The 26,029-nt window shown below is 38.0% G+C and overlaps 2 protein-coding genes across 2 annotated transcripts in view; one reads left to right on the top strand and one right to left on the bottom strand.

The window, feature by feature from the left end:
- Nucleotides 1-412: 412 nt before the first annotated feature.
- On the top strand, nt 413-9,968 carry CLCC1 (chloride channel CLIC-like 1). The gene is made up of 10 exons (XM_010006790.1): nt 413-544; nt 2,273-2,368; nt 3,199-3,306; nt 4,248-4,469; nt 5,640-5,780; nt 6,862-6,955; nt 8,012-8,109; nt 8,189-8,335; nt 8,887-9,177; nt 9,696-9,968. The coding sequence occupies exons 1-10, from the start codon at nt 413-415 to the stop codon at nt 9,966-9,968; spliced, it is 1,602 nt and encodes a 533-aa protein (XP_010005092.1).
- A 1,688-nt stretch (nt 9,969-11,656) lies between these two features.
- Nucleotides 11,657-26,029, bottom strand: part of GPSM2 (G-protein signaling modulator 2) — a 17,771-nt gene continuing 3,398 nt past the window's right edge. Inside the window, exons 2-14 of the mRNA XM_010006674.1 lie at nt 22,824-23,045; nt 21,678-21,813; nt 20,919-21,061; nt 20,293-20,416; nt 19,896-20,011; nt 18,714-18,869; nt 17,846-17,954; nt 17,389-17,518; nt 16,748-16,818; nt 14,744-14,920; nt 13,780-13,942; nt 13,429-13,646; nt 11,657-12,061 (exon numbers count right to left, since the gene is read on the bottom strand). Of these exons, the coding sequence (XP_010004976.1) occupies nt 11,867-12,061; nt 13,429-13,646; nt 13,780-13,942; nt 14,744-14,920; nt 16,748-16,818; nt 17,389-17,518; nt 17,846-17,954; nt 18,714-18,869; nt 19,896-20,011; nt 20,293-20,416; nt 20,919-21,061; nt 21,678-21,813; nt 22,824-23,045 (1,960 nt within the window). The 3' untranslated portion in view covers nt 11,657-11,866. The remainder of the gene's footprint in view (nt 12,062-13,428; nt 13,647-13,779; nt 13,943-14,743; nt 14,921-16,747; nt 16,819-17,388; nt 17,519-17,845; nt 17,955-18,713; nt 18,870-19,895; nt 20,012-20,292; nt 20,417-20,918; nt 21,062-21,677; nt 21,814-22,823; nt 23,046-26,029) is intronic.

The following is a 26,029-nucleotide window of genomic DNA, read 5'->3' as shown; positions in this document are numbered from 1 at the left end:
CGGCCTCGGGTGGGGCCTGTTGGGCCGGGGCCGCTGCCCGGGCAGGGCGCGAATATCCTGGCGGCCTTTCTGGCGGTGCCCGTGGTCGTAGTGGCAGAGCCTTGTCTTCGGGCCGGGAGGATTCTGTGCTGTTTGATGGTACGAGCAGCGCTGAACTCTGCTCTGCACCCGCTGATAACTGCAGCCAGTCGTATTGATCCAGCCCTACAGTTTAATGGTTGTGCGTTCTTGCTAGTGTTTTCTTTAGGAAAAAAGTTATGTAAGTGAAGTCTAACCTGCTTAATAGGGAGCTGTTTTTAAACAACGCTGGAGAGTGCTTTTTTCTTGTTGTAAAATTGTTTTGTGTGTTTTGTGCAATGTCCTACATCCTGAACTGAATATTTTAATTTCTTGTTCTGTTTAGTGATACAGGATGCTGTTTTCTTTGGCATTGTGTGCAGTTGTGCTAACGGGGAGTGGGAAAGTTCAAGATGATGAATGGATTGACCCCACGGATATGCTCAATTACGATGCAGCTTCGGGAGCAATGAGAAGGCCTTACAAGGTAGAAGAAAGGGTGCATGAGTATGTGTCCTTCTCACACAGACCCTCACCACATGCAGTCAAAAGATTTCCCTTAATTCCTGAAGTTAGAAAACAGTAGAATTATGGTATTTTTAACATCTTAAAGGTTATATTTGAATCTGTGCACAGAGAAGCGTTAAGAAAAAAAAGGCTACCTACGTGATTAAAGATAATTGCCTCAGAGCCTATTACTGACAAGTTTGTGTTGCACAGTGATCAAGTCACAGGAAACAAGCTTTTTATTTTCTCACAGGTGGTGGTTGGCTGATTTATGCAGGTTGTGGCTCCGTAAGTGGTTTCTCTGAGAGATACTGGGTTAAGCAGCTCTTGCTAGTCTGAAGTACAGTGTTAAATATCTGGAAAATTAAGTTCATAGCTGATAAAAGTTGGTGGACTTAAGCTGAATTATTCTATATTAGTTGAATTATCCAGTTTCCAAGGGTTATGGGAATTAACCCTGTTTATTGTATGATAAAAGTCAGTGGCATTTTGTAATGCTGGGCGTCAGACAGACTTTTTGGAAGGAAGATCAGAATAGGGATTGGGTGCTGTACTGTTAATTATTCGTAAACATTGAGGAGAGGATGAAATATGAAAAGCTATTTTTAACATGGTAACTCATGCTCCTGCCGTGTATGTGGGGGGAACTGTCACATGTGTTTATCTTTTCCAGACCTGCACAGGTGAGACTGTAAACTCTGGTTGGTAGTATGAGTGCCCTTGGCTTTTGTCATCAGCTTTCAAGTTGGGTTTTGCAGTCTTGAATAATAACTATTTTAACGCTTCAGAACATAATTTTCTGAAGCAAAAAATGCAAACTGCATTATTTCTTTCCAGAGTTCCTCCTCAGCCTCCACCTGCGCCAAGTCCACGTGATGATCATAAGTATCCCTAAAATTGAGTAGCAAGCTTTGGAATCTTTAAAATTAGTGCCTAACTGCTTCAGCTTTTATTAAAAAAATGTTAGGAGTTCTACTGTTGTCTCATATGAAAGTAGAACTGCATCTTAAAAGAAGAATGACAGCTTTGGGTTAATCAATCTTTTCAGATTTCTGCAGTGAGAGGTGTTAGGTCAGCAGGCTGTGTGGGCCAGCCACATCCTCAGAACTTCCTGTCAGGGCCAGTCTGTGTGATGCTGCACTTCCTTTTGGAGACTCCTCCATGTGCATACCTGGCTGTGTAAAAGAACCACTGCTAAAACTGAGTCTGAGCAATTAACAGAAAAAATGGGAAGGTGTTTCAGAGTGAAGAGGGGACATGAAAGGCATGCAGCCCAGATGGGGTTTTGTGTTTGCTTTCAGTCTGGCTGGCTCCATGGCCAGTTGGAATGTGAATTGGACTGTGAATCGGTCTGGCTGAAAACTGCCCCGTTGCTTGCTGAGTCAGTTTTTAACCAGTCCAGGTTATCTAATCTGATGCACTGCGTGTGGCTCACCAGCACTCAGAGGAGGGGAAAGGGCAGGTGGGGGAGGAAAGAGCACGGCCTCACCTTCTGAAGGCAGTGTGCATTTAGATAAAGCTATTTTCTGTTTGGAGCCCAAAATAACAGCAGAGAGGCAGCTGGAGTATTGTTGGGAGAGTATTAGCACCACAGACCAACACACAGTTTTCAGCTCCTTTTAAAGTCATCTGACTATAGAAGTGTAACACGGCATATTGATCAAATTATTTGGTTCTGAAAATATGTGGGTTTCTTATGTGATTTTAGGCAAACTATCATGGCTCTGAGGATAAGAGTGTGGATACAGTCAGTACTGAAATCTTACCGAGTTGTTCCAGGGAAGTAGATTCCTTGCAACGGAAGGTTTGTTATGTAATATTTTTCTGTTTTTATAGTTTGTGCTTTCTGATGTTGCTTTTCTGGATACTATAGAACAGCTGAATTGCTGGTATATTTGTGAGAGACTATGGATTATATAAGGAGCACCTCTGTATTCAGAGGAGAGACTGGAAGTGGTTTGAACTCAATTCCAGGTTGCTGTTCTGCCTACCAAGGTCTGCGTCCTAAAATGTTATACAGTGTAACAGAGGTTGATAGAAGCTATGTGCTTCTGTCCAGTGTCAGTACTGTCATCATGAGGTGTTGATGTTACATCATGCTGCCAAAACTAACAAACCTGGCCTTATATTTTCAGGTTGTTGAATTCTGTTGGATTTTAAGTGGTGGGTTGTGGGTGTAGAGAGCACATTAGTGGCTGATGTGCCATCCAACACAGCAGCTGCTGTGCAGTGATGCTTGTGTAGCTGCTGGGGCTCTCACTTCCCTCAGCCATTTGCAAACCCAATGGGATATGGAATTTTAATGTTGCTTTTTCTACTTAGTATGTTTTACAGTTCTCCATTTATTTTTATTTTTTTTTCCACCCCCCTCTGATGTAAACTTAAATTTTAAGAAGATTCAGTTTCTATTCTTACAGAGGTTACTCTTCAACCCATATAACAAACAGGTTTGGTATCTCCCATACTGGCCAGTCCCATGGAAAGTAGTATCTTCAGCACCTGATGTATTTATCATGGGGTTGTTGCTCAACTAGAGAAACGTGCCTCTGTTAACCCGAGTTTAATGTGTTGGTAGGGTTGGTTTTGAACAAGCTGGTTTGAGCGAGATGCGAATAAAATGTCTTGCTATTGCAGCTTGCAGAATGCCTGGAGCGGAACGCCAGATCACGGGAAAGCCGCAGCTTTTATATTTTTAAGCGGTACTTGAATAAGATTTTAAATGAAGCTGGGAAACTTGGCCTTGTAAGTATTTGAACAGTCATTAAATTTAATTAAAATTCATAGTACTATTGTATGTGTTTTTCACAGTTATCAAGTATTGATAATTATTCTGACCTGCTTGAATTTAAAATGAAAGGAACTGAATTGCAAAGGAAAAAAATCATAGAAGTGTGTGCAGCCAGTACTGCCATTGGCAGCTGTGTTTGCTGAGGAGAAACAGTTGCCATTTGATCTGTAAAGTATCCAAAGGAAGACTGTAAATGCAGAGTGTGTATCTAAATGCATGTTGCTGGGATGTACCTATAGTAACACCCTTTTCAGTTCATGTTTATGGTTGTTAAAATTAAAAGATCCAAATTTTGTTTGTTTATTTGTAGACCTCTTAGGCCTTTTAGACTCTACCATGTTAACCATCTAGGGATAGTAGCTTATGAGTTTGCATATGAGAACCACCTTATTACTTCATTTATTATATTATCTTTGGAGATATTTTTTCCTATTAAAGGTAAAGGACTTTTTTGCAATTTTTGCAACAAGCAAAATGACTGTTTGACAAAGAACATTACATTCAGCAATGTGAAATTTCTTATTTCAGTATGTAATAGCTTCTGTCTGTATTATGCAGCCATGATTGGGACACACTTAATGCATTAGTAATTAATACTTTTTAATGAGAAGTGGTTCTAAAATTCTAATAGGTGAGGTAACCCATTTCATTTTTCAGGTTTTTGCTGTAGAATCAAAAGAGTACCAAGAACTAGAGTTTCTGTTTTGTATAGTTTGGAAGAATAAACAGAAAAATTACAGAATTATAATGTATTCCCCTGTCTTTATCCTGCAGTCTGCTTCAGAAAGGTGCTGGTACATAATGAGGTTTTTGTATATGGACACAGGTATTTGTTATTTACTTCTATTTCCAGATAAGCAGCTTTAATTATTGTTTTGCTTTGCTTTTTATTCAGCCTGAGGAAAATGTAGGCCATGTACATTATGATGCTGAGATCATCCTTACAAGACAGACATATTTGGAGATCATTAGGTTTCTCAATGAGGACACTTGGCAGTCAGGTGCTGTGGATGATGCACTTAGTGATATTTTGATCAACTTTAAGCACCATGACTATGAAGCTTGGCACTGGAGATTTGAAGACACTTTTGGAATTGATCTACGTAATCTGTTTATGGTAAGAGAAGAAAAAAGGTTTTATTGTCGTTGCTTTTTTAGTGCTGTTTTCTCCAGGTCTTTTTGTGCAAGTCTAGCCAGTGAGAATCACCATCTTAACTCCCAATCTAAACCAGTTCTTTCCATTGTATTTAGAATGAGTCGGTCATTTTATTCCATGGTTGCTGAAGATAGAGGTGATGTTTTAACCTGAAGCAGGAATTAATGTTGTTTATTCCTGTGCTCATCTTTGTCTTATTGTAGCTTTGCAGTTTTTTCTGGTATGCTTTTTTTTTTTTCTGTCCTTTATATCTATGTTGTGTAAATCGTCAGATTGTAATACTTTCTTACCACTTAAAGTGACAACAGGTGTTACCAATTTTCCAGATTTGTCTCTTGTTCAAATAGATGCTGAAGCCGTTGGCTTCTGCAGGAGTTGGAATATATTTATATTGTGACAAGTATATATTTGAGGTCTTAGGTTTTATAGGCTAGAGGTTTTTGTGAATTTTCTGGAAAAGAATTGGATAGTGTTGGCAAGGAGAGCATGAAAATGCCATATGTGAAAATGCCATGTTCTATGAAATGGAATAATGAAGTGCTAAGATGAGGATCTAGAATAAGCTTAAGCTGTCTGAATAAATATTTTCAGAACATGCTAGCATTTTATGCTGATGTGATCTTGAAAGTATCCTGTCTAGTTTTGAGACAGTTTGTGGAAGCCAAATGAAAAAAGGAAGTTGTCAGTAGCATAACCTCCCTGTCAGGGTCCTTGGATGAAAAGAGACTGCAAAGAGCTTCTCTGAAGTCTCTTAGTTTGTCTCTTAGCCAGACTGCAGGAGTTGGCTCAGCAGTTCTGTGGTTCATACTGGGCACATAGTACTCAAACACTGAATTACATAGATTTTGTAATTTAGAAGTATGGTAGGTAACATTATAAATATTACAAGGAAAAAGTAACTAAATACAAAAGAAATTATCAAGTGCAATGTAAGGCTGTGATAGGAGTAACTATTAGCAATAACATGAAACTTTACTGCCTTGTGCTGCTGCAGATGTCCTGTGAAAGCAAGGAAAGATTCTCTCAACTGTTCTGTGTAAAACCAAAAGTCAGCAGTTCCTTCATGTGTACTGGCAGTAAGCTTGGAAAATTCCAAATAAGGATGATAATTTTATCCTGTTTTCTTTTCAGATACTCTTGTGCTTAGTGTGCATCGTAGTTGTAATAGCCACAGAGCTCTGGACACACATTCATTGGTTTGTTCAGCTCAAACGTGTATTATTGATAAGTTTTCTCATCAGTTTTGCATGGAATTGGCTTTACCTGTATAAGGTAAGTTGCTCTGAAACTGTAATGGCTCTTAGGCTTCAAATTTTACAGTAATGAAAGAGTAAAGGTTATTTAGTTCCTCTAGTTAGTTCATATAAAACGATTTGACTGCAAAATAAAGGGATGAACAGTTTATTTTGCATGTTGGTAGGTGTATTAGGCTTAAAGAACAGAAGACACCCTGCCAAGTATTATCCTGCCACAGAGGCACAGAAATTCATAAGGCAGTAGATTGTAATTTCAGTGCATGGGCAAGGGAGACATGAATGCTGTCTAAAGCAGCTTGGTAGAAAATTCTTACAAAAACATATTGTGGAGTTTTTTTTCTTTCTAAAGATTCCCTGGATTAAACTGTATTTAACATATGAGAGACCAGAGATAAATGTTTCATTAATGGTGAGGAAGTACCTGACTGTACAATGGTATTGATTTTAATAAGGAGTAAATGATTCTGCTAGGTCATAGCCCAAGATCAGAATCTCCATCCTCGCATCTTGTCATTGGAATTGTACTGCAGCTTGTCAGACCCAGGAACAGCAGATTGCCAGTGGCTCTTGAACATGAGTGAACTGCCATGCAGAGCACTTGGATTCAGTCAGTGAAGAATGTCAGAGTTTTTCAACAGATTATTTGACTTAATTTTTTCTCTTTGCAAAATTAGAATGAATACAGGTATTTGTTAACAGGATTTAAAAAATAAGGGAAAATGTCCAGATATTTTAATTAGTAATTGCATGGCAGCTGTCTCTTTTTTTAATCCAGAAACATCTTAAGGAAACAAGATGTCATATTGCTTTTGCCCTGAACTTGTACCTCTGAATACTGGAGTTAGCTCCTCTGGTAGTTCAGACTCCATTTGGAGAACAGCTCAGAGGCAGCCACGTTGCTGCTCTTTATCCAGTCCCAGGAAATACTTAGAATTTAACCAAAAGTGTTTAGCTAGCAAACTTTTCTTAGGACAGATTCACCCAGGTTATGATCCCAAACCTGCTCAGAGCAAACACTGTTAGCTCAGGCTCAGTGCTGCACGGATGCAGGTTCCTTTGCCTACTGTTTTGTTCTACAAGGAATTCTTCTCCTACAGCTGGCCTTTGCACAGCACCAGGCAGAAATTGCAAAAATGGGACAGTTTGATAATATCTGTGCTGAGAAGTTGGACTGGAGAGAAAGTCTTCTTGGTAAATACTTGTTTCATTAACCTGTTACAGCATTTAAGATTACAAAATATTCAGTTATGTTATCCAAGAATACCCTTTAATTTCTTCATGAGCAGTACATTGAATCTTCTTCAGCAACACGTGATTATGTGCTTTTACTATATTTTCCATTCCACAAGACTTCCTTTCCGAGGCCTTTGAAGGAGAGCTGATCACAAAACTGTGCATGTGAGAGCATGTCATGGTCTTACTTCTGCATGCTTATCCTTATATTCTTATCCTGTTGTTTTCCCAGCTCCCCTCCTCCAGTACCATTCAGTGCTATTCAGTGAAGATAGGAGGGCAGAACTCAGAAAAAAAATTGTTTTCATTTGTCAGACCTGCAAGTACAGTGAACCAGAATTTAGATCTGTAACTACTTACTCTAGTTTTGTTATATTTACAGACAGATCTCAGTTTTTTTGTTAGCCATTATCCAGTGCTACAGCAGGTAGGTTAATGATGGCAATGCTTAGTCAGAGGGCTTGTCATGGTCTTCCCTCTAGATGTATTGGCTCTGATTGCTGTGTTTATGTCAGATTTCAATGGTTTGTGTTCTGACTGCACTAAAAGCAAACTGCAGAAGCACTGATATGATAACTTACATGTTTATAGCTTAAAGTTTGCTAAAGAAGTAAGACTTCCTAACTAAATTGTATCTTGAAATCTAGCAAGAACAATAGCCATTTTTTATCTGCTTGCAGCCTGGCAGATGAGTAGTAACACTCAGAATTACTTCTGTTTCAGTAATTGTGGACTTCTGATACTTTTAGGGACTAAGTTAATCTAAGAAGAACTTAGTTGATTAGAAAACCTCTGTTTTCTTTCTTCCCCCCCTTCCCTCTTCTTCCTGCATCCCCATGACTAGATAAACTAGACTGCTGAGCTACTCTCAGATTTTAAAAACCAAATTTGAGCTTTGAACTGTATCTGGAAGAGTTATTTTCCATCTATAACTGAAATACCACTTCCTGTATTACTGCTGTGTCATAAAATACATCTTTTACAGCAGTAAAAGTGTCTCTGCTTTGGCTACAGAGTGGCTCAGAAGTAAATGGACGTTTCAGGATGATCCCTGTCAGAAGTACTATGAAACTCTACTAGTAAATCCTGTTCTGCTGGTCCCACCAACAAAGGTATATACCTAAGCCTATAGAGACCCTTCATGTTTTTGTTTGCAATCAGTGACAACATTGTTTCTATTTATTTTTGTAGGCGTTGGCAATTACTTTCACCAACTTCGTAACTGAGCCTTTGAAGCACGTAGGAAAAGGTATTGGTGAATTCATCAAAGCACTTATGAAGGAGATACCACTTATTCTGCAGATTCCAGTGCTCATTATGATGGCACTAGCTGTTCTGGTTTGTATACATTTATCTTACATTTAAAAGCTCAGTTTTATTTTTTCCTATCTTAAACTTACTTATATTTAAGTATTATTTATTATATTATTTATTTGTACTACTGAAGATAGTTCTCAGCTCAGAAGAAATTATTTCTACAAGGGCACTTTTTCTTGACAAAATCTTTATAGTACAGTTGGTTTAGCCATTAGAATAGGTAAGTTTGTATTTAAACCTCATCTCTCCCTCCCCACATGGGATGAAGTAGCATTAAATTGCTTTAAACTTAAGAATCCATGATAGTTTAGTGCAGCTTATTTCCCATTTCTTTAGTGTCATTACACACTGGTGCATACAATGGGTATTCTGTGCATGGAGGCTCTGAGGTGGAGCCTTCCAACACATTTACTGTAGCATCAAAGGTGAACTACAGTAGCTGTATTTATTGTAGCTGTTCTGATCACCTGAGCTTTCCTTCCAGTGTTCACAGAGACTTAATTTTGAATTCTCTGTGACAACTGGATGCTGCAAATATTTAGTGTTAAGTTTTGGATTTTTTCCTCCCCCAGGCTTTCTGCTATGGTGCAGGATCATCAGTGTCTGTGATAAGATACTTAACGTCTTCTCAGAAGAAAAGTCTTCCTCCACCTGAGAGTCATCAGAACATAGACTTCGGGCACTATGATGGCAGTGAATCAGATGGCTATTATTTGCAGAATCTTCACTATGTTCATAGACGACCTTCTGACAGAGGAGATGCTCCTGTGAGGCCAGGAAATGGCAGCAGAATCCTTGACGTGGTGCATACAACCCAAGTGCCAGACACGCAAGTAGAAGAGTCTCCCAAACCAGAACCTGGTGTATGTTAGTCCTGTGTTAATTAGATTTCAGTGTCATCTGCTAGAACATGTTTCAACAACAACCTGAAGCCCGGTCTTTGGGAGAAGGGAGTTAAGGAAGTACCTGTTCCCTGGTGGAACAGTTCAGTAGAGGCATCTTGGGCATATTTTGCACAAATATTGTGCAACGGCCAACTCTGGCAGGAGCCTACTGAATTGAAACTACCTTTACATTAAAGCCTTAATTAACCTCTGTTTTGAGAGACAGAGTACTTATGCCAGCCTGAGTAACAATGATTACCCCAGAGGAGAGGCAGGGAAAGGAAGTAGTGTTGACTTTTGTTTAAACTATAGAAAATGAAAAACTTAATTAAAAAAAAAAAAGTTTAAAAATAGACTTATACTCTAGCTTTGCTTATTTACATGTTTCCCTAGGAAAAAAATATACCAGTTCTGCCTTTTGAGCTGAGATGCACCTTAAGCAACAGATACCATCACTTTAGATTGCTTGATTAATAGCTTATTATTAATTTTTACAGAATAGATTGCACACTGAGTCTGAAGTTCCTAGACTAGAAACTATCACAGCTGAAAACCTTACTGAAGAACATATACTTGAGCAGCAGAAACAGGAGACAGGTAAAGCAGAGCGAGAGACTGGAGAAGACTGTGATCCTAATAAAAACCTGAGAGAGAAAATTCCTGCAATGGAACCATGCAAAGAGCCGAGCAGCAGTTCTCACAGGACTCCCAGGAAGGAAACTACAGAAGAAGAGGAGCAGGTCTCACGTGACTCACCAGGCAGAGACTAAGGAAGCCCCAAGCTTTGCTGTAAGTGTTGTCTAATCTTTAGTTGTCACATTCTTGCTAGCTCTGCGCAAGTTCTCAAATCTGGAAAAGCAAACATGTGCGAGCTGATGGGAACTCACCTTTGGTCAGAGCACTGGTCTGCACAGTTGTAAGGTGGGGTTTTAAAAACTGAGTATACATACTACTTCTAGAATTTGAAATAAGTATGTTGTTACGTTAGGCCTGTTTCCTTGGCTACTTTTACTATCTGTGGCATCTTGCTGGTTGTTTGAAATCAAATGTATGTTAGAAGTTTTCAGTAAAACTAGATACTTGGTGGTGAGAAAGCACTGGTACTCTGATCTAGCAGAGTTAAGCCTCATCAGGTCACTGTCACACACTGAAGAAAGTTGCTGGTGGTTCATGCAGTGCACATAAGACTGATCACGGCTCAGATAGATGCCTCCAAACTATATTTTGCTTTATAGTATTTAAAATCAGTTTTGAGTAAGTAGAATTGCTGGTGTCAGCTTAATTTTATAATTTGCAGAAGAGTGAGAAGCTGATGTTGAATCAGATGTGGTTTTTTAGGGTGATTCCCCAACAGGGAATAGGAAGCACTCAGTAAAAGTACCAATCACCATCACAATAAACTGATCATAACACATGATTTTTTGAATAATTTTTCTAGCATTTCTCCTTAAAAGCTGAAAATTTTAGTTTCAGTGGGAATCAATTTTGGTGCTAAAATGCTGCAAGAATATGTAGAATTTTCAGCAACTGTAAAAGTTGGAATTACGTGGAGCCTGTATCTGTTGAACTATTCTTAGGAATGATATTTCATGCTGAAGCTAAAATTGGCTGTAGATTCTTCTCTAGGGGTATAGTACTTGAATTAAAAATTCACATAATTTATAAATACCTGAAGTGAACAGTTTGCCACCCTTGGTGTTAAAATCAGTGGCCTCTAACTCAAGACACCTACCTGAAATATAACATGTAGCTTTCACTGTTCTGAAGACCTACCTCTGTTACAGGTATTTCCTGAGGGCAAGACTAAGTTATAACTGTTGTGCCCAAGATCTACCCTAGCACAGCATGTCCTTACCAAGAGAAGCAGTGGTAGCTGAGGTCAGGTAGTGAGCATCACACACACATTCACTCCTCATTGCATTTTAAATTCCATCACAGCAGGAATTGTGATGTCCATGGTAGTTCACAGGAAGTGTCCACCACCCCTGTGATTCCTTGGTGCATGGACTGCTACCACACAAGCAGTGCCAGCTGTGACTTAAAGACAATAGTTATCTTCTTAAATACTTACCTTCTTAAAAACAAGCCTTCTGATTGTAAAACTCTGCTAGGTAACACAGGAAACACTTAACTAAGCACTACAAAAAAACCCAGCATGTTTTCAAAATAATGTTTTTGTAGTAAAGGGAAATAAAAGTAGGGTTTGTTTGGGTTTTTTTGTTTTTAAATAACAATAATTTGAGAAACAAAGACAGACTTAAGTACTGAAGTTATTTCTCAATTATTATTTTTTTATTTAAAAAAAGTATAAAAGAAAACAGGACCTTTTTCAGGGAGGTACAAATCAGAACAAAAAAAATAATAAAGTTTTTTTTAAAAAGAACATAGAAATGTTGGTCTTAAACTAGATAGAGACAGTGGTAGAATCCACACATCAGCAATGAGAATATCTTGACAGGGAAAAAAATTACATTACTGTTCCTAGCCTAGATACATTTAAGTGGGAGATGATCCAGTAATTGATATCTCAGACACTGCAAAAAGTAGTGGCAAGTAATTCCTGGTTTTTTATACAAAGATTATCAGAAAGGGGACAAAACTACTAATTGCAATATTCTGTAAAAAGGCATGTATGTTTTTACAGCAAACAAAAATGATACCTAGGATGCTACTGTACAGTATGCACCTGTTTCTTTCTTAAGCTGGAATTTGGTCCCTTTATAGTTGAAGGTAAATGGACTCTCTGCTCATCCATTCTCTTAGCTTGTGACCGTAAAATCAGGCTGAAAAAATCCTCATCTGGTACAGTTGGTCCTTTCACAGATGATGGAGGAGCACATCTTTGATCATCCAGTCTGGAACCCTACAGACAGACCAAGCAATAAAGCTGCATCTTTACAGGAATATATATAATAAGTGAACAATCTAAGTGCACAATTACTAAAAGCTTTTGTTTTCAGATTTAAAGCTATTACAAGGATTTGACTTGTAACTTTTGTTTCGAGTTAAACTTCTCAAATCATTAAGATTGCAAGTATAGCTAAAATGGTGCCTCCAAACCAGTTGTGCACCAGTATCTGTAATTTAGTTATTGTTCATATTGCAGAATGAGATTTATGGGTCCTTCTTCCAGAAGAATAATTTTATCATTAGTACTTGATACTTCTAGTCTCATGTAACAGAAAATATGGTTATCTTCATTCCCTTATACAGGGGGTAAAAACCAGCCACACTGTTGTCAGCTATTCAGATAAAGGTGCACGTTACACAGTGTTACAGAGCAGGTCGCTAACACCCCTGAGGCAGTTTCCACCCTCTCCCTCAGTCTGTGCAGGTCACCTGAGGAACAGCGTGGCTTCCAGTCTAGGATGGACCTTGGACAGTCACCTTTGAGACAAGAAGTCTCAAAAGTCAGCTACCCTTTTGTGCTTCTGTTTAAAAACACAGCAGCATCCATAATGACTGAGGGAGTTAAATTTTTCCATTCCTTTCTCTCTCTGAAGCACAGGCAGCCATCACAGTATGTTTGCTGCATATAGTGCATGGGAAGAGACAAAATCTATCATATTAGACTCAAAGAAGTAAACAGAGAAGCTGCTAAAACAGAATATGGCATTGCATCAGCTTGGTGAACGCTGTCATGGTAGACTCAATTCCAGGTGCTGTTAACATACTTACCTTTGGAGAACTCAGAATCTGAATTTTGTATTTTGAGATCCCTTATTAATCCATGAGGTAAAACACTTTTTCATTACATTAGTTTTGGTCTAATGGGTATAGATAACAGGTTCTAATTGACAACAGACACCTCATTTCTATATTGCTATGAACTACTATTTAAACTTAACAACTGGAGTGATGATCACTATCACCACTAAAACTCTGGTACTGAATTCTTTCACTTGGTAAGCTAGGACTCCTGGAATATCAAGTGTCCTCCTAAGAAGCCAGATCTAAACACTTCTTAAAACCATTTTACATACTCCTTTTAATAGCCTCATTCATTTTCCTTCTCTTTTTCAGCATTTGTTGTTTTAAATGGGTAACATGTTATACCAAAATTATACCTACTGGACACAGGATAATTTGGAAGAAAACCCCACCTTGAAAAAAACCCTATTTTTTTGTTCTGTATGTTTTCCCTTATCTGGCAAATCAATTTGTCTTAAAACACGTGATACTAAACAGTAGAATACACAAAATCTCCGAAGACGTTGGTAAACAACTTACCTGACATTTTATCAATATATCAAAGAAGTCATCGTCTGGTTCCCTGCTGTTACTTGCCATGAGGTGGCTGAGGACCGAGCAGCTGCTGTGCTGGCTCAGCCGAAGCCCGGGCAGGTGACTGAAGCTGGCGCGCTGGTCATCCAGCCGGCGGCTCTGGGAGCTGGCAAGCAGGTCTAGGAAGTCATCTGTGTGCGGTGAGACTACAGAAGTAGAAAAAGCTGGGGAGGAGGAACACAAGTTAGTCTAGAAATAAGTTCCTTTCCATAGCAAGTCTGGCATGCACATAACATTTTTAAACAGTATTTGGCAGGAACTACAGTCAGATATGGATTTTACTTTTTTATAAATTACATTTTCTCATTGTTTTAGGTGGAGTAGAGGACATTGCCACTGAAGCAGCTGAGAATCTGTTCTTCTCCTGGAAGTGGTATCTCTGATCATCCATCCTGTTACTCTGGAATCGGCTCAGCAGATCAAAGAACCCTTCATCTGCCATTGTCTCTCGACTGTTTTTCTGAAGAAGAAAGAAGAGTTTAGGGGTATTTGGAACTCAGGAGTGCCTAAGCCAGGAGAACTGCACCACAGGTTCAATCCAGTAGTGTGATTGGCATTTGTGTATCTAAAATCCATTAAATGAATTTTTTTAGTTACCCATTTCTAGAGAAATTTATCCTAAGATGAAATGCTAATAATAACATGGCAAGCTTTTTTGGAAGGTAAAATACATTACAAATGTTTCATTCTCTGAAACAGAAAGAATTGAACAAGAAGATCAGCATAACTGGAATTATTCCTCCTCAGCTGTGAAGCCTCCAAAATCACCCACGCCACAAAATAAAAAACCCAGGAAAGACAATGAAAAGTTTCCATTGTCTCCTCAGGCCTATGGTCAAAAGCTCTCATCTCTCACCTAGATCAAATTACTCCGTTCCTTCATTTTTAAATTACTTCTGCCAAGAGTGCAATAACCTAAAAAATGTTAAAAATCTCTCCCACTGTCTGAACCAGGAAAAAGTGAATATTTTTTTTTTAGAGTTGGAAGAAGCAGGGTCTAGCAGAAACTTGGAAATAAAATCCATGTGAAAGCTGAGCTGTAATTTTAGAAAAATCCACCCAAGAAAATGTTCCAGTAGTAGGAAAAGCTTAAAGCTGGCACCACTGCCTGAGACAGCTGCAGAATGGCAGGTTCTGTATCAGTTTACAGAGCCACCCTGTTTAGATCAAGTAAAACTGAAATGGGCAGCTGGACTCTTTCCTAATTCTGATCAGACCAAGATGTGCAAAAGCCATGATCTCCACAGCTCGCCAAACCTACCCTCTGAGAGTTTGGATGTCGATGATCAATAGAATTACTGGCATCCTGCAAAACTTTGGAAGCGGTGCCGTTTTTGTACTTTTTGCCTTTTAGTCGATTTACAAAATGTAGTTTTGCTGAAGGTTTGGCAACCAGTGGTTTCTGTTTAGCAAGAATCTCACTGTTCCAGTTCTGAACCTAAGAAAACAAGAGTCAGGAAATTAACCCTTCTGATTGTAATGACCTATACTGTTACCTCTTATTTGCAGCTTCTTTCCCTCCCCAGATTGAGGCAGTTTTACCTTATTTCAGTTATCCAACCATGAGGATGTGAAAACGTAGGTTTTGGTTCTCTTACTTGGCATGTTGTTATTGAGTTCTTGGTACCTGAAGCAGGTTAGTTCTGTTACTGATCAGTCTGACAACTGAACAGTAGTGTGACACCTGATGAATTAAAATGTCATCAAATAGTCTATGTACTCAAACACACTGAAGTTTTCCTTGCTGTCTGCAGCGCAGGAACTGTAGGTAATGTAAACATTCAAATGCAGACACTGCTGGCATTTCCCACCTGACATTCTTGTAATTGGAAATAAAATTAAAAATCCATACTGAGTGCTAGACAAAAAAAAAACCCTTATACAAATCCTGATACTCAACCAGACTCCTGTGAAGTCCTTGATATACACAAAATTCCCAGTAAAGATTGGAAAGAGAGGAGAATGCCAGCACAAGAGCCAACAGGAATAACCAGCTTTATCCCCTGACAGATTTTCCCTAAATTCTCTCGTAAAATAAATTATTCACAAAACAAACAGGTTTCTCTAAAACTGACAAACTCTTAAAATAACTGAATAAAACCCTATTTTTTTCGTGATTGAACATGAGAAGTTGAGAAGACAGTCACCAGTCTTTCAGCAACACTGCCTACCTAAATGGATTGCCTTTTAACAGCACATCTAAGATCAGCACAGATTTCAACTCTAAAGAGATGGTGTCCTGTACAATCAAACCATACCACTTGTGTCAAATGTTGTTCTATATATCAAAGACATTTGTGGAACGAATTTTCAGAATCTGCTCAATGTGTATCTTGGAAAAAGCCCTTTATAAGAGCTGCAATCTAGGTTAATACTTTATTACAGAAATCCATATGAAACATTTGACTATATTTTAGGACACAGACCATCATAGTCTGTATACTTTAATAGATATCCCTGGTAAAGAGTTTCAGAGTAAGAAAATATAGTGGATACTGGCCAAAAACTTAAGAGGTTCCCTGCAGAGGACTCACCCTGGACTAAACAATCTCTTTAAAATCAGTACATAAAGAGGCTCTTAAGCATCAGAGCTGACTCCAGCTGTACCAGCTGGCCAGATCCAAGCTTTGTGATTTACTTTCCTATTCGATATACACAATGGCAGGCTTTGCATCACTTCAAGAGAAAGGAAATAAATATCTCAGTGTGAAGGGAAATAATAGCAATTTCAGTCTGCCACTGTAGTAATTTCTGTGGAGCTGCCAGCCCAGTGTTTAAAGGCAGACGGAATATGAAGGAAATGTCTCAAAGATTGACACATGGATTTTAATGAAGAATTCCCCACTCAAAGAGATTTATATGAGCTTGGGAGGAAGGCTCTTTACCTATCTGTGACTTCTGAAGGAGCATCTTTACTCAAGACAGATGTTGCAACATCTTATGGCTAACAAGGTGGTTGAAATCCCAAAGTGAAAAACAGACAGGTATTTTAAGTTCCTATAAAATTCCTGTAACAAAAGAAGTGTTCAGTACAGCTCAGCTAAAGCTTAGGAATTTTACTCTGAATCACTTTCATGCCCCAACTGCAAAATGCTATTAAAGAGGAGATGGCAGGGATTCCTCTGACACACACTACAGGAACCCCTTCTTATTTTTGAGGGGAATAAAGCTTCCCATAAACCATTGTGGATGTGAGATGCTGACTGTTACCTACACAACAAAAGCATTATTTGTCACAGAAACAGAAAGAAGGAAAAGTACTGACCTTTTCTGGTGTTAATTTCATAAGTTCCATGTTCTCCATGCTGTGGCGGCGTCCTACTCTTGGTCTGGTACCTTCAAGAAAGAATCAAGTTCTTTTTATCATTAGGATTTATAGTGTCACCCTGAAAGCTGAAGCTGTACTCAGCTGAGGTCCAAGATACAGCAATTCTGAGTTCCAAAATAGTGCAGTTAAACAAACAAAAATAAGCAGAGAATAAACAAACACATAAGCAGCCTTCAAAACCACCAATCTAAGGTACATAAGTCGCTTTCACGGGACACGAGGACCGTGGATCTCTGAACAGAGGAACATCAAATGAACTGGGCTCTACTGTAACGCCTAGTGTTGCCAAGATGGTAGGAATTAAAAAGGAAAAATTTGGCACCAAACACATTCATCTCCCACGTTAAAAAGATTTTTTTAAAGAAGGGGGAGGAACAATCGGGAATATTATACGAAGAAACTAAGCAGTAACTGGGGATTCATAATACAGCTGAAGCAGTCCAATACTGCAGAAACCACCTTTTTTGCTGGTGGGGTAAAAAAAACATGCAGACTCGACCAGTAGTTAGAAAAGGACACAAACAACAGATTGTTTTTGAAGGTCACCATTAGAAACTAGTGCAGAAAGAGGCACGCACCATTCAGACTCCTATCTACTGCCTGGCTTTCTGACATCATGGAGTTGTTTGTGCTGTAGCTTAATCCAAGAACCATCTGAAGATCTGAGAGATTAAGTCTAGCAGTGAGTTCTCCACTTCTATCTCCTACCTGCAAGCACACAAAATCAGCAGTTTTATTACTGTAACAAAGAATACACACAGGTGTATATAAAGTAAACCTGTCCCTAGATTTCTGAGAGAAAAAGGCTGAAAAATATTTCCTCTTTGAAAACTGAATCATCTTTTTAATCAAGTACATAACAACTAAAAGGTACAAACTGAAGCCTGAAATAAACCCTGCTAGTCTACTAACTTAGATTCCATGCTGACATTATCAGAGATTGTACAAGGACTAAGGAGACAGTTGCAGGACACACCTCCTTAGAACCACCTTGTAAGAGCAAAAACTTACCGATCAACATAGAAAGAGTCCTACCTCTCTTGAAATCTCCAAGTGTCTCTCTGCAAAATGCATAGCTTGGTCATGATTCCCTAGAGCAGTATATGCATTCCCTAAACTCCAGCATGCTCTTCCTTCACCAATTCTGCAAAAAATAGTTTTCAGTTATACCTTTACTGGCTGAACACTAGGGGTCAGGTTTTCATACTGTTGCCACAGGAAAACTGCTTGCTGAGAAATACAAAGTCTTATCATCAGAAACCATTCCAACATCAACATGTTAAGTATTGTATTTAAAGGAATGTGATCTGGGTATAACCATAAATATGAGCAAGCCTAATCAAACTTCCCATTTTTAAGCTTGCAGCAAACAAGGCACTCGGTTTTGCAAGCACAGAACATTTTTATAACCTATTTTGCTTTTGTTCAGGTTGCATTCATTATTATTCATATATTCTGCTTAGATAGAAGGAGTGCATTTAAAAGTTGTGAAAGGTTTTAGTTGTACTCAGTGTTATAAAGAAGGCCTTAGAAATCATGGTTACAAATTAAGTATTACTTGCTCCTGTATTGTTCTCTTTGCCCCATCCCTTCCCATATTCTTATTTTGAGGAAAAGTAGATGTATTCTTGTGAAGGTATGCAAAATTATTATGAGCCATGAAAAACAAAATCCTGCTTTTCTTTTCCTTTATTTACAAAGAAGATGCTGACAGAGGAAGATGCAGAGACAGAGTCATTCATCAGTTCCTCTTTCATCTCAGACTCATTACCGTAATACCTCCCCATATGAAAAATGGAGCCCAGCATAGCAGGCAATTGCATTAATTCAGGTGTCTTATACAGCACAAGGACAGTAGAGTTAGAGGCAGCAGGACTTGGTTTCTGTGTCTCTTAGGACTTACTTATCATTTAATTCCTGAGCAATCACAAGGTGTTTCAAGTGGTAATCAATAGCTTTTTCATAGTCTTGAAGCAAAGTGTATGTGTTCCCAAGGCTGTAGCAGGCCTGTGCTTCCACAGCTCTGTCTTTAAGCTGTCGAGCCAGCTGTAACGTCCTCCTGAAAGAAAGAGTTAGTCACCTCAAAAGTCACTTTAAAGAAAGGTTTCTAAAAGAATACTTGCACAATTAAAAATCAGTTATACAAATTAAACAAATCAGGATACTGGGCTGGCAAATTAGCTGCTAACAAATTACTATATTGTAAACTTAAGATTTTAAGCACCTGTCTCCCACTCCCCTCCAATGCAAATTATTTCCATTTACTGTATTAGAGAGCAGACTGATCCCTCAAACAGCATCTTCTAATTCTAATTTGTTGTTTAATCAATAATTCACAGCAGTTTTCCTGACAGTATGCACTGGAAAGAGTTTAGTACCAGCATTACAATAAATTATTCATATTCACCACCATCATGAGCAAGACAGACCTATAACCACCAAGTCAGCCTGCCCCTGCTGGGTAAGAAGAATTTGAGTGTTAAGAGGAATCTGTTCACTATTGAGGCTTTTTCTCCCTTTCAGAAAGAACAGGTGAGCTCTGAAATCCACCTAAGATGCTAACAACACTTGTACTGTATCTTTGCTGAGTTGGCATTTTCCCAAGTTACAGCAGCAACTGCTTAGTGGTGCAGATCTCAAAGAAAAAAAAGGTCTGGATTGAAAGTAAAGACTAAATATGTAAAAATGTTGAGGTGCACCAGCCATCTCACTGGTGAGTATACCTGAGCCAGCTACCCAGTTCAGGTCATTCCAGAACTTGCTAGGAAAGCTACAATAGTAATGCCTGGTTCTAGAATAAAGAGGAATAAATGCATATCAATAGAAGGATGTCTGCAGTGCTGAGAAGAATCTATTTAAGGTAACAAAAAAGTTAAATAAATTAAAAATATTAATTCTGCCCCTCCCTTAAAAGAATCAGAATGGTTAAGCTACTACAGAAAAATGTTATTGTTGCTGAACAATGCAGCTCTTTAAAAAGTGTTGAAGAGATGGCACTTCTACAGTGAGCTGAAGTACTAGGCACAAGAGAAGTAAACGGAAAAAAGGAAAAGGTATAAATTACACTTATAAGTAGTCAACTAACTTGTAGTATTCAGAAGCAGTTTCAAATTCACCCAGGAATATGTAGGCGTTGCCAAGATTGCTGTATGCTCTTCTTTCCGCTGATCTATCACCAAATTCTTTTGCAATTAGGAGACGCTTAAAAACGTGAAATAATTGTGTTATTTACTCAATTTTGTACTTTGTAATAGACATTTTGTTACAGAAATGCATGCGCGTAGTTACTCCACTGTGCATCTATATCTGTTCTTTAGGCAAGCAATGCTTGAAAAGAACAGCCAAACTTGAAGCTTGCCATTAAGATTTAAAACTTGCATTAAAAAGCCTGAAAGAAGATCCAACACAAGATATGTACTTACTGCCAGGAGCAACCGGTGATACTTGGCTAGAAAACATTCCTTACTAGCACATTGTTGTACCTGTTCATGGGCTAAAACTGCACTCCTGAAGTTGCCCAGAAGATAGTGTGTGTTTCCCAGATTTCCAAAGGCACGTCCTTGTGCTGCTCTATCACCCAGCTCTGTTACTATTGTCAGGTTTTCCCTGTTTTGGAGGAAGTGGAAAGGGGAAGAATAGGGAATTTTCAGAGGGTTTTTTCTTACAGTCATTCAAATAATATATATTTTTTTTAAATCTTTCCATTTATGTAAAGGAAAAGGAAGAGGTATTCTGCCTTGGCCTATTTTGTCTTTATGCAACCACAATTTTCCACTCAGTAGGAAACACTTCCTGTGAGATACTGAACTTAACTGCATTCTTAATCAAGCTGGTGTGCTTGCTTCTACAGCTACATTATACACAAGTATAAAGAGGTCCTATTGTCTCAGTCTGGATTCTAACCTAAGGGAAGGATTTACCTGGTATTAAGAGGTACACTAAAAATGAGAGAATAATGAAAACGTGCTCTTTCCAGTTTCAAATGGAAAAAATTCTCAGATACCCCTGCTGTGAACAGAAATGTGCTCATGACAGCACAAATCACAGTGCTCTATTGAACTAGATGATCATATCCTCTTAATCCCCAACATTTAGAGATACTACTTACTCATAATAATCTGCAGCTTTTTGTAAAGCATTTTTCACATCATCTGGAAGTTCCCCTGGATCGTGAGTTCCAGCACTAGCTACATTTTTCCCTTTAGAGTGATAAACATTTCCCAGATTATATAGTGCTCTGGCTTCTCCAACCTAAACCAAAAGTAAAATAAAGCATTTAAATTGTCTGCTTCCAAGTCTTGTGTCACAACAACTATTAGTACAATCCACAGATGGGAAAAAAAGTTTGTTAAGTAGTTGTCAACACATGCTCTGCCCATTCTGAACATGTTCTTACCACCCATTTTACTCCCACCCAGTCATGTCCCTCAATGAATTTCCTTTTGAGGTGCAAGATACATAATAACTCAAGGTCAGTTATCATTAAAAACTGAAGGAAAAAAAAACACCAAACCACAAAACAGGGTAGTATTTATTACTCTGGACCTATAAGGCCAAGTTGGATGAGGTTTTGTGCAACCTGGTCTAGAGGTAGGGTTCCCTGCTCATGGCAGGGGGATTGGAAGTAGATGGGCTTTAAGGTCCCTTCCAACCTTAATGATTCTGTGATTCTGTTCTATGATTCTATAATCTTCCAAGTGCAAACAGCCATCTTGCAACTAACAGACTCTTACTGTCTAGAAGAAATAATTGAATATTCAGTATTTACTTCCCTCTGCAAGGTGTCACACTCATTACCAATACAACAGGGTTCAGTAATATGTATTAGCAGTTGCAGATTATTTCCATATTCCTAAGCAATGCTTACCTTATCATTAAGCTCTCTGGAAATATCCAGATGTCTTTGACAACAAACAATAGCTTCTTCAAAATTCCCAAGTACCTTTAAGGTGTTGCCCAGATTCCCACTAGCTTTAGCTTCTCCCAGTAGATCTCCAATTGTCCTAAAATTGCAGAAATAAAGCACCCAGTAAACAGTATGTAATTAGAAACCAAGCAGATGAGCAATGTCTGGAAGACAATTAGAAGAGTTTATTAAAAGAAATTATAACCATGTAAATGCAAATGTATTCCGTTCATTTTATATCTAAAATGCACCTACCTATTGTTACATTTAATTTTATTGATGCTGTTTGTGCAAATGTCGGTATTCATGGTATTCATCAGCTTTTTAACATTAAAAAAACCCACTTCTTTTAGGAAGAGAATAAAGAGAAAATTCTTAATGATTATATGGAAAAATAGTGCCAGTATTAGAAAGAACAGTTTAAGAGGTTTAACTGTTTCTACATTTTACTTGACTATGATAGTCTTGTATTATTTACTGGTCTCCCAGAAAGCTCAGAGTTAGTACATTTCTAGCTTCTGAATGAGACTAAGGCAAAAGACTAACACTGGAGCACTCAAACTGACTGACACTTGGGAGTAACATAACAAAACAAGTTCCCATGAGGTTACAACACTTGAGCGGGTTAAGGCAGGGGGAAGAACAGATTTGTGCCTAAACTGAGGTTAAGCACATTAGGTGCCTGTGCCTTTTATTAGATCTATACCAAATCATTAAAAGTGAGATCCATAAATAGCACATGAAATGCATAGGGTTTTTAGATGTCACAATATTGTATTGTGAATTTTACACAGAGAAACATGAATGAGTTTGGTCTAGTAAGCAGGAAAGAGTAAAGAAAGGGTGGATTTAAAGAAACTACTTGATTATCCAAAAACCTGGAGAGGCCTCAGTCAGTACAAGGATTATGGGGCTAGACTGAGCATTAGCTCCCAGGTTAAAGGGTAATCGAGTTACCTGCCAGGCCCCCTGGCCCTCTGCAATCACCCCATTCTCTCATTATCCAGTGTTAATGGCAGGATTTGGTAGGAAAATGAACAGCCAGCTGCTCATCTCTACAAGAATAGGATGAAACAGAGAACATGGTAAATAAAGACACAAGATTACCTCGCAAGAGTTAAATCATGGTGATGGTATTCCAAGGCCTTGGTATATTCATGCAAGTAGAAATAGGCATTGCCTAACTGGCTGTAAATCGCACTGAGTGTTTTTAAATCTTCAGTTCCAACCTGAACAGCTGCTTCAAAGAAAGATACACCAGCTCGGCAATCCCCGGCTTTACACAGACGCTCGCCTTCCAACGCCAGCTCTAGACAGGAAGCCTCCATCCTGCAGAATTTAAGTGAAAAGAAAAACGGTCATTCTAAATGTAGTACTTTGTCCAATAACTTGAGTTCTGAAGAGGATATTTTACTCACGAGGGTCTCTGTTTGTTCAGAACAGAAGTGAGCACCACAGTACAAGCAATGAGTTCGGTACTATAATATTACAGAAAATAAATCATAGAATGGTTAAAGTTGGAAAGGACCTTCAAGATCATCAGGTTCCAACCTCCCTGCTCTGAGCAGGGACAATTCACGCTCTTAAGTCTCAGGGAACAACAAAATGTATGTCAATTCAAGTTACTGAACTGAGATCGCATATTTTCATAAGCCACTGCAAATTTTTTTTATTAAGAGCAAAAAATTGTGTCATTATAAAGGTACAAAATACTGCAAGCAGTAGAGTACTCATTAATTAATTTATAGCAGAATTTGCAGAAGGTTACATTTGAACAATGAAGAAAGATGATGTCAATAGAACTGCAGCTGCCAAGAAACATTAACACATATTTTTGCTACTGTGAATTCAGGTATACAAAAGGTAACATTCTAGTAAGTGTTAATTATTATATACAAACATTTCTGACTTTCCACTTTTGAGATGCAAGGGAGGTAGGGGAGAGGAGAATGAGAAGGAAGAAGAGTTAAAGCAATACAGTTCTCTAGTTTTTTCAAGATACATGTATTTTTAAAAGCTTGCCAAAACATCATTCTACTTTTTAAAGTTTTTTTCAAATAGAAAGCCCAGTAAGAGACACTATGTAAGAGTTTAAAAAGTGTGTGTTAATATTGCCAAAATTTGTATATTGTTTTCAGTTTTTCAAGATGGATTACATAGTAAGCAATAGGGCTTGCACTCCAAAACAGAACATTTTATGTAATTAAAGATATCCTTGTTCTGTCATCATTTGATATTTACCTGGTTGTAAGTACGAACCTTTTAAAATTCTATTTCTAAAACCATTTCCCTTCATATGCACAGATCAGTAATAGCAACAATCAAATGTTTGCTGTTCTAAGTTATTTTAATGGCAACACCAGAAGACAGATGTTTTGACAAGGCAAAGTGATTAAGTATTTAACATACCTGAAATGTTTCCATTTCTTATTTTTTTCTAAATCAGAAAAAATAGGTTATACAACATTCTACTCGAATCTGAGCAAGAAGGAAATATTTTTTTAAAAAATCTACTGACTTTCAAGAGAACTAGAAGAATTTGCATCATAAGTAAAACAAGCTACCAACACAAAACAGCACCATACCTGTTGGTCTTCGATGTTCCACAACTTAAGCACAATGAGATGACAGACATGTTTAACTTTTGCAATTAAAAATACAATATACTTGGTAGTTGCTAAAAATGCAAACAGCAAATTATAACTCTGGCATGAAGTTCTTCCCAGGCCCAACTTCTCAGGTTGGATATCCATAACACATGCAGTATTTTTAAGTTTGGAAACCTCTCAGAGAAATTAAAGCATTCCTATTTGCTAGAGCACACAATCCCTTTTTTATATACTGTACACGTGTTGAATGGAAGAGAGAAAAAGGCAGAAATGATTAAGTACAGTTAAGTACAGGCAGAAATGATTACACCATCAGCAACGGGAGGTTTAAGACTTAAAACACTTCATTAGGTAATCTTAATCCTATCCAAAGAGGTTCTCTCCGGGCATCTCAGTTAACTGACATATCCAATTAAAGTGATGGCTAGACACCATGGTGCCCCTTAGTGTGAAGATTTAGACCATTACACAATCACATTCATTGATTTAGACTTTTAGCTTGAATTGGAAAAAAACCTGAAAAGGGTAGAGCTTTCAGCAAAATGTCTATGTGACATAGTAATAGTCCAAATGCTATAGTGGACTCCAGTTCTGTAGGTTAAAAAATTTATGTTTTGATTTGCAACTGTGATGCATCAGCCATCTAATCAATGAAGAAAAGGCACAGTTTAAAAAGGCAAAAAGACAGTATCAGAGTATGCTGTGGACCAGCCATTTTCCTGATATATTGCATTCAATTAATTTCACACTATGCCAAAGACTGCCCAATGCCAAGGCAGCATTTCCATTTATTTCATCAATGAACTTGAAACACAATCTTTTGACTTTGCATCCAGACTTAATATAACTTCTAAAAATGAAAGATTTGGTTTTTTTCATACAGAACATTAATATCTCTGAAGCTAAAGCCTACACCCTTATAATTATGTCCTAAGTACGGTGTTCCAATTCAACCAGAATTACAGGAAATAAGTAAGAATGACAATTAGTAATTGGTTAAGTAAAAAAGAAAGCAAAATTGACTGCTCTTGAGTGCAACTCTAGAAAATTGTGTTAACAGTTTGCTAGAATTTGTACAATAAACTAAAGCTATTATTCCATTTGGATCCATTCTTACTGACCTTCTAAAATTTCCAAGTCTAAATAAGCTATAAAAGCCAAAAGAAAGAGAAAATGAAAGGGTTTGTTTCCAAAGTTGCCTCTATGCCATATGAATATTTTATTCACCTTGCATAAGAGCTATGAAATAATTATTTTACAAGTTAGCTAGTCTTATCCATCAAGTACCAAAACTGGACTCAGAAGAGGTCTGGTTTTGGTTTATTTGGGTTTTTTTTCCCTCCATTACTTAAAGGACCATTATGAAAAATAACACAATTTATTTCTTTCTTCTTTCTATTTCTTCTTTTAAGGATTTACGTAGGTGTTCCCCAGTCAAAAAACAATCACCTCTTAGGAATGTTTAAATTGTCACTACTAATGGTGAAATAGCATGTCGGCAGACTAGACTAGGTTATCAATGTTTTAGGAAGTCATGAACTAGTTACAAGGAGAATATGAAATTACTTTCTCTGTTCCCAGGGCTGAATTGAATTACTTACTTATTCAACACCCAATGGCTTAACAAAAGACACATTGAATCCGCAGAAATGAGATGAGAACAAGGCCCATTCATCTGTGTACTCCTAATGAAATTCCATTCCT

This window comes from Chaetura pelagica, unplaced genomic scaffold (assembly GCF_000747805.2).
Source record: "Chaetura pelagica isolate M959 unplaced genomic scaffold, ChaPel_1.0 scaffold69, whole genome shotgun sequence".
NCBI classification, from domain to species: domain Eukaryota; kingdom Metazoa; phylum Chordata; class Aves; order Apodiformes; family Apodidae; genus Chaetura; species Chaetura pelagica.
The sequence above is the reverse complement of the archived record's forward strand: the minus strand, read 5'-3'. Positions and strand labels throughout refer to the sequence as shown.

Excerpts from the sequence above, each read along its gene's own strand:
- CLCC1 (XM_010006790.1), top strand. The coding sequence starts at position 413 with ATGCTGTTTTCTTTGGCATTGTGTGCAGTTGTGCTAACGGGGAGTGGG. Across the intron at positions 2,369-3,198 it reads TAGATTCCTTGCAACGGAAG|CTTGCAGAATGCCTGGAGCG; the intron begins GTTTGTTATGTA and ends TTGCTATTGCAG. Across the intron at positions 8,336-8,886 it reads TGATGGCACTAGCTGTTCTG|GCTTTCTGCTATGGTGCAGG; the intron begins GTTTGTATACAT and ends TTCCTCCCCCAG.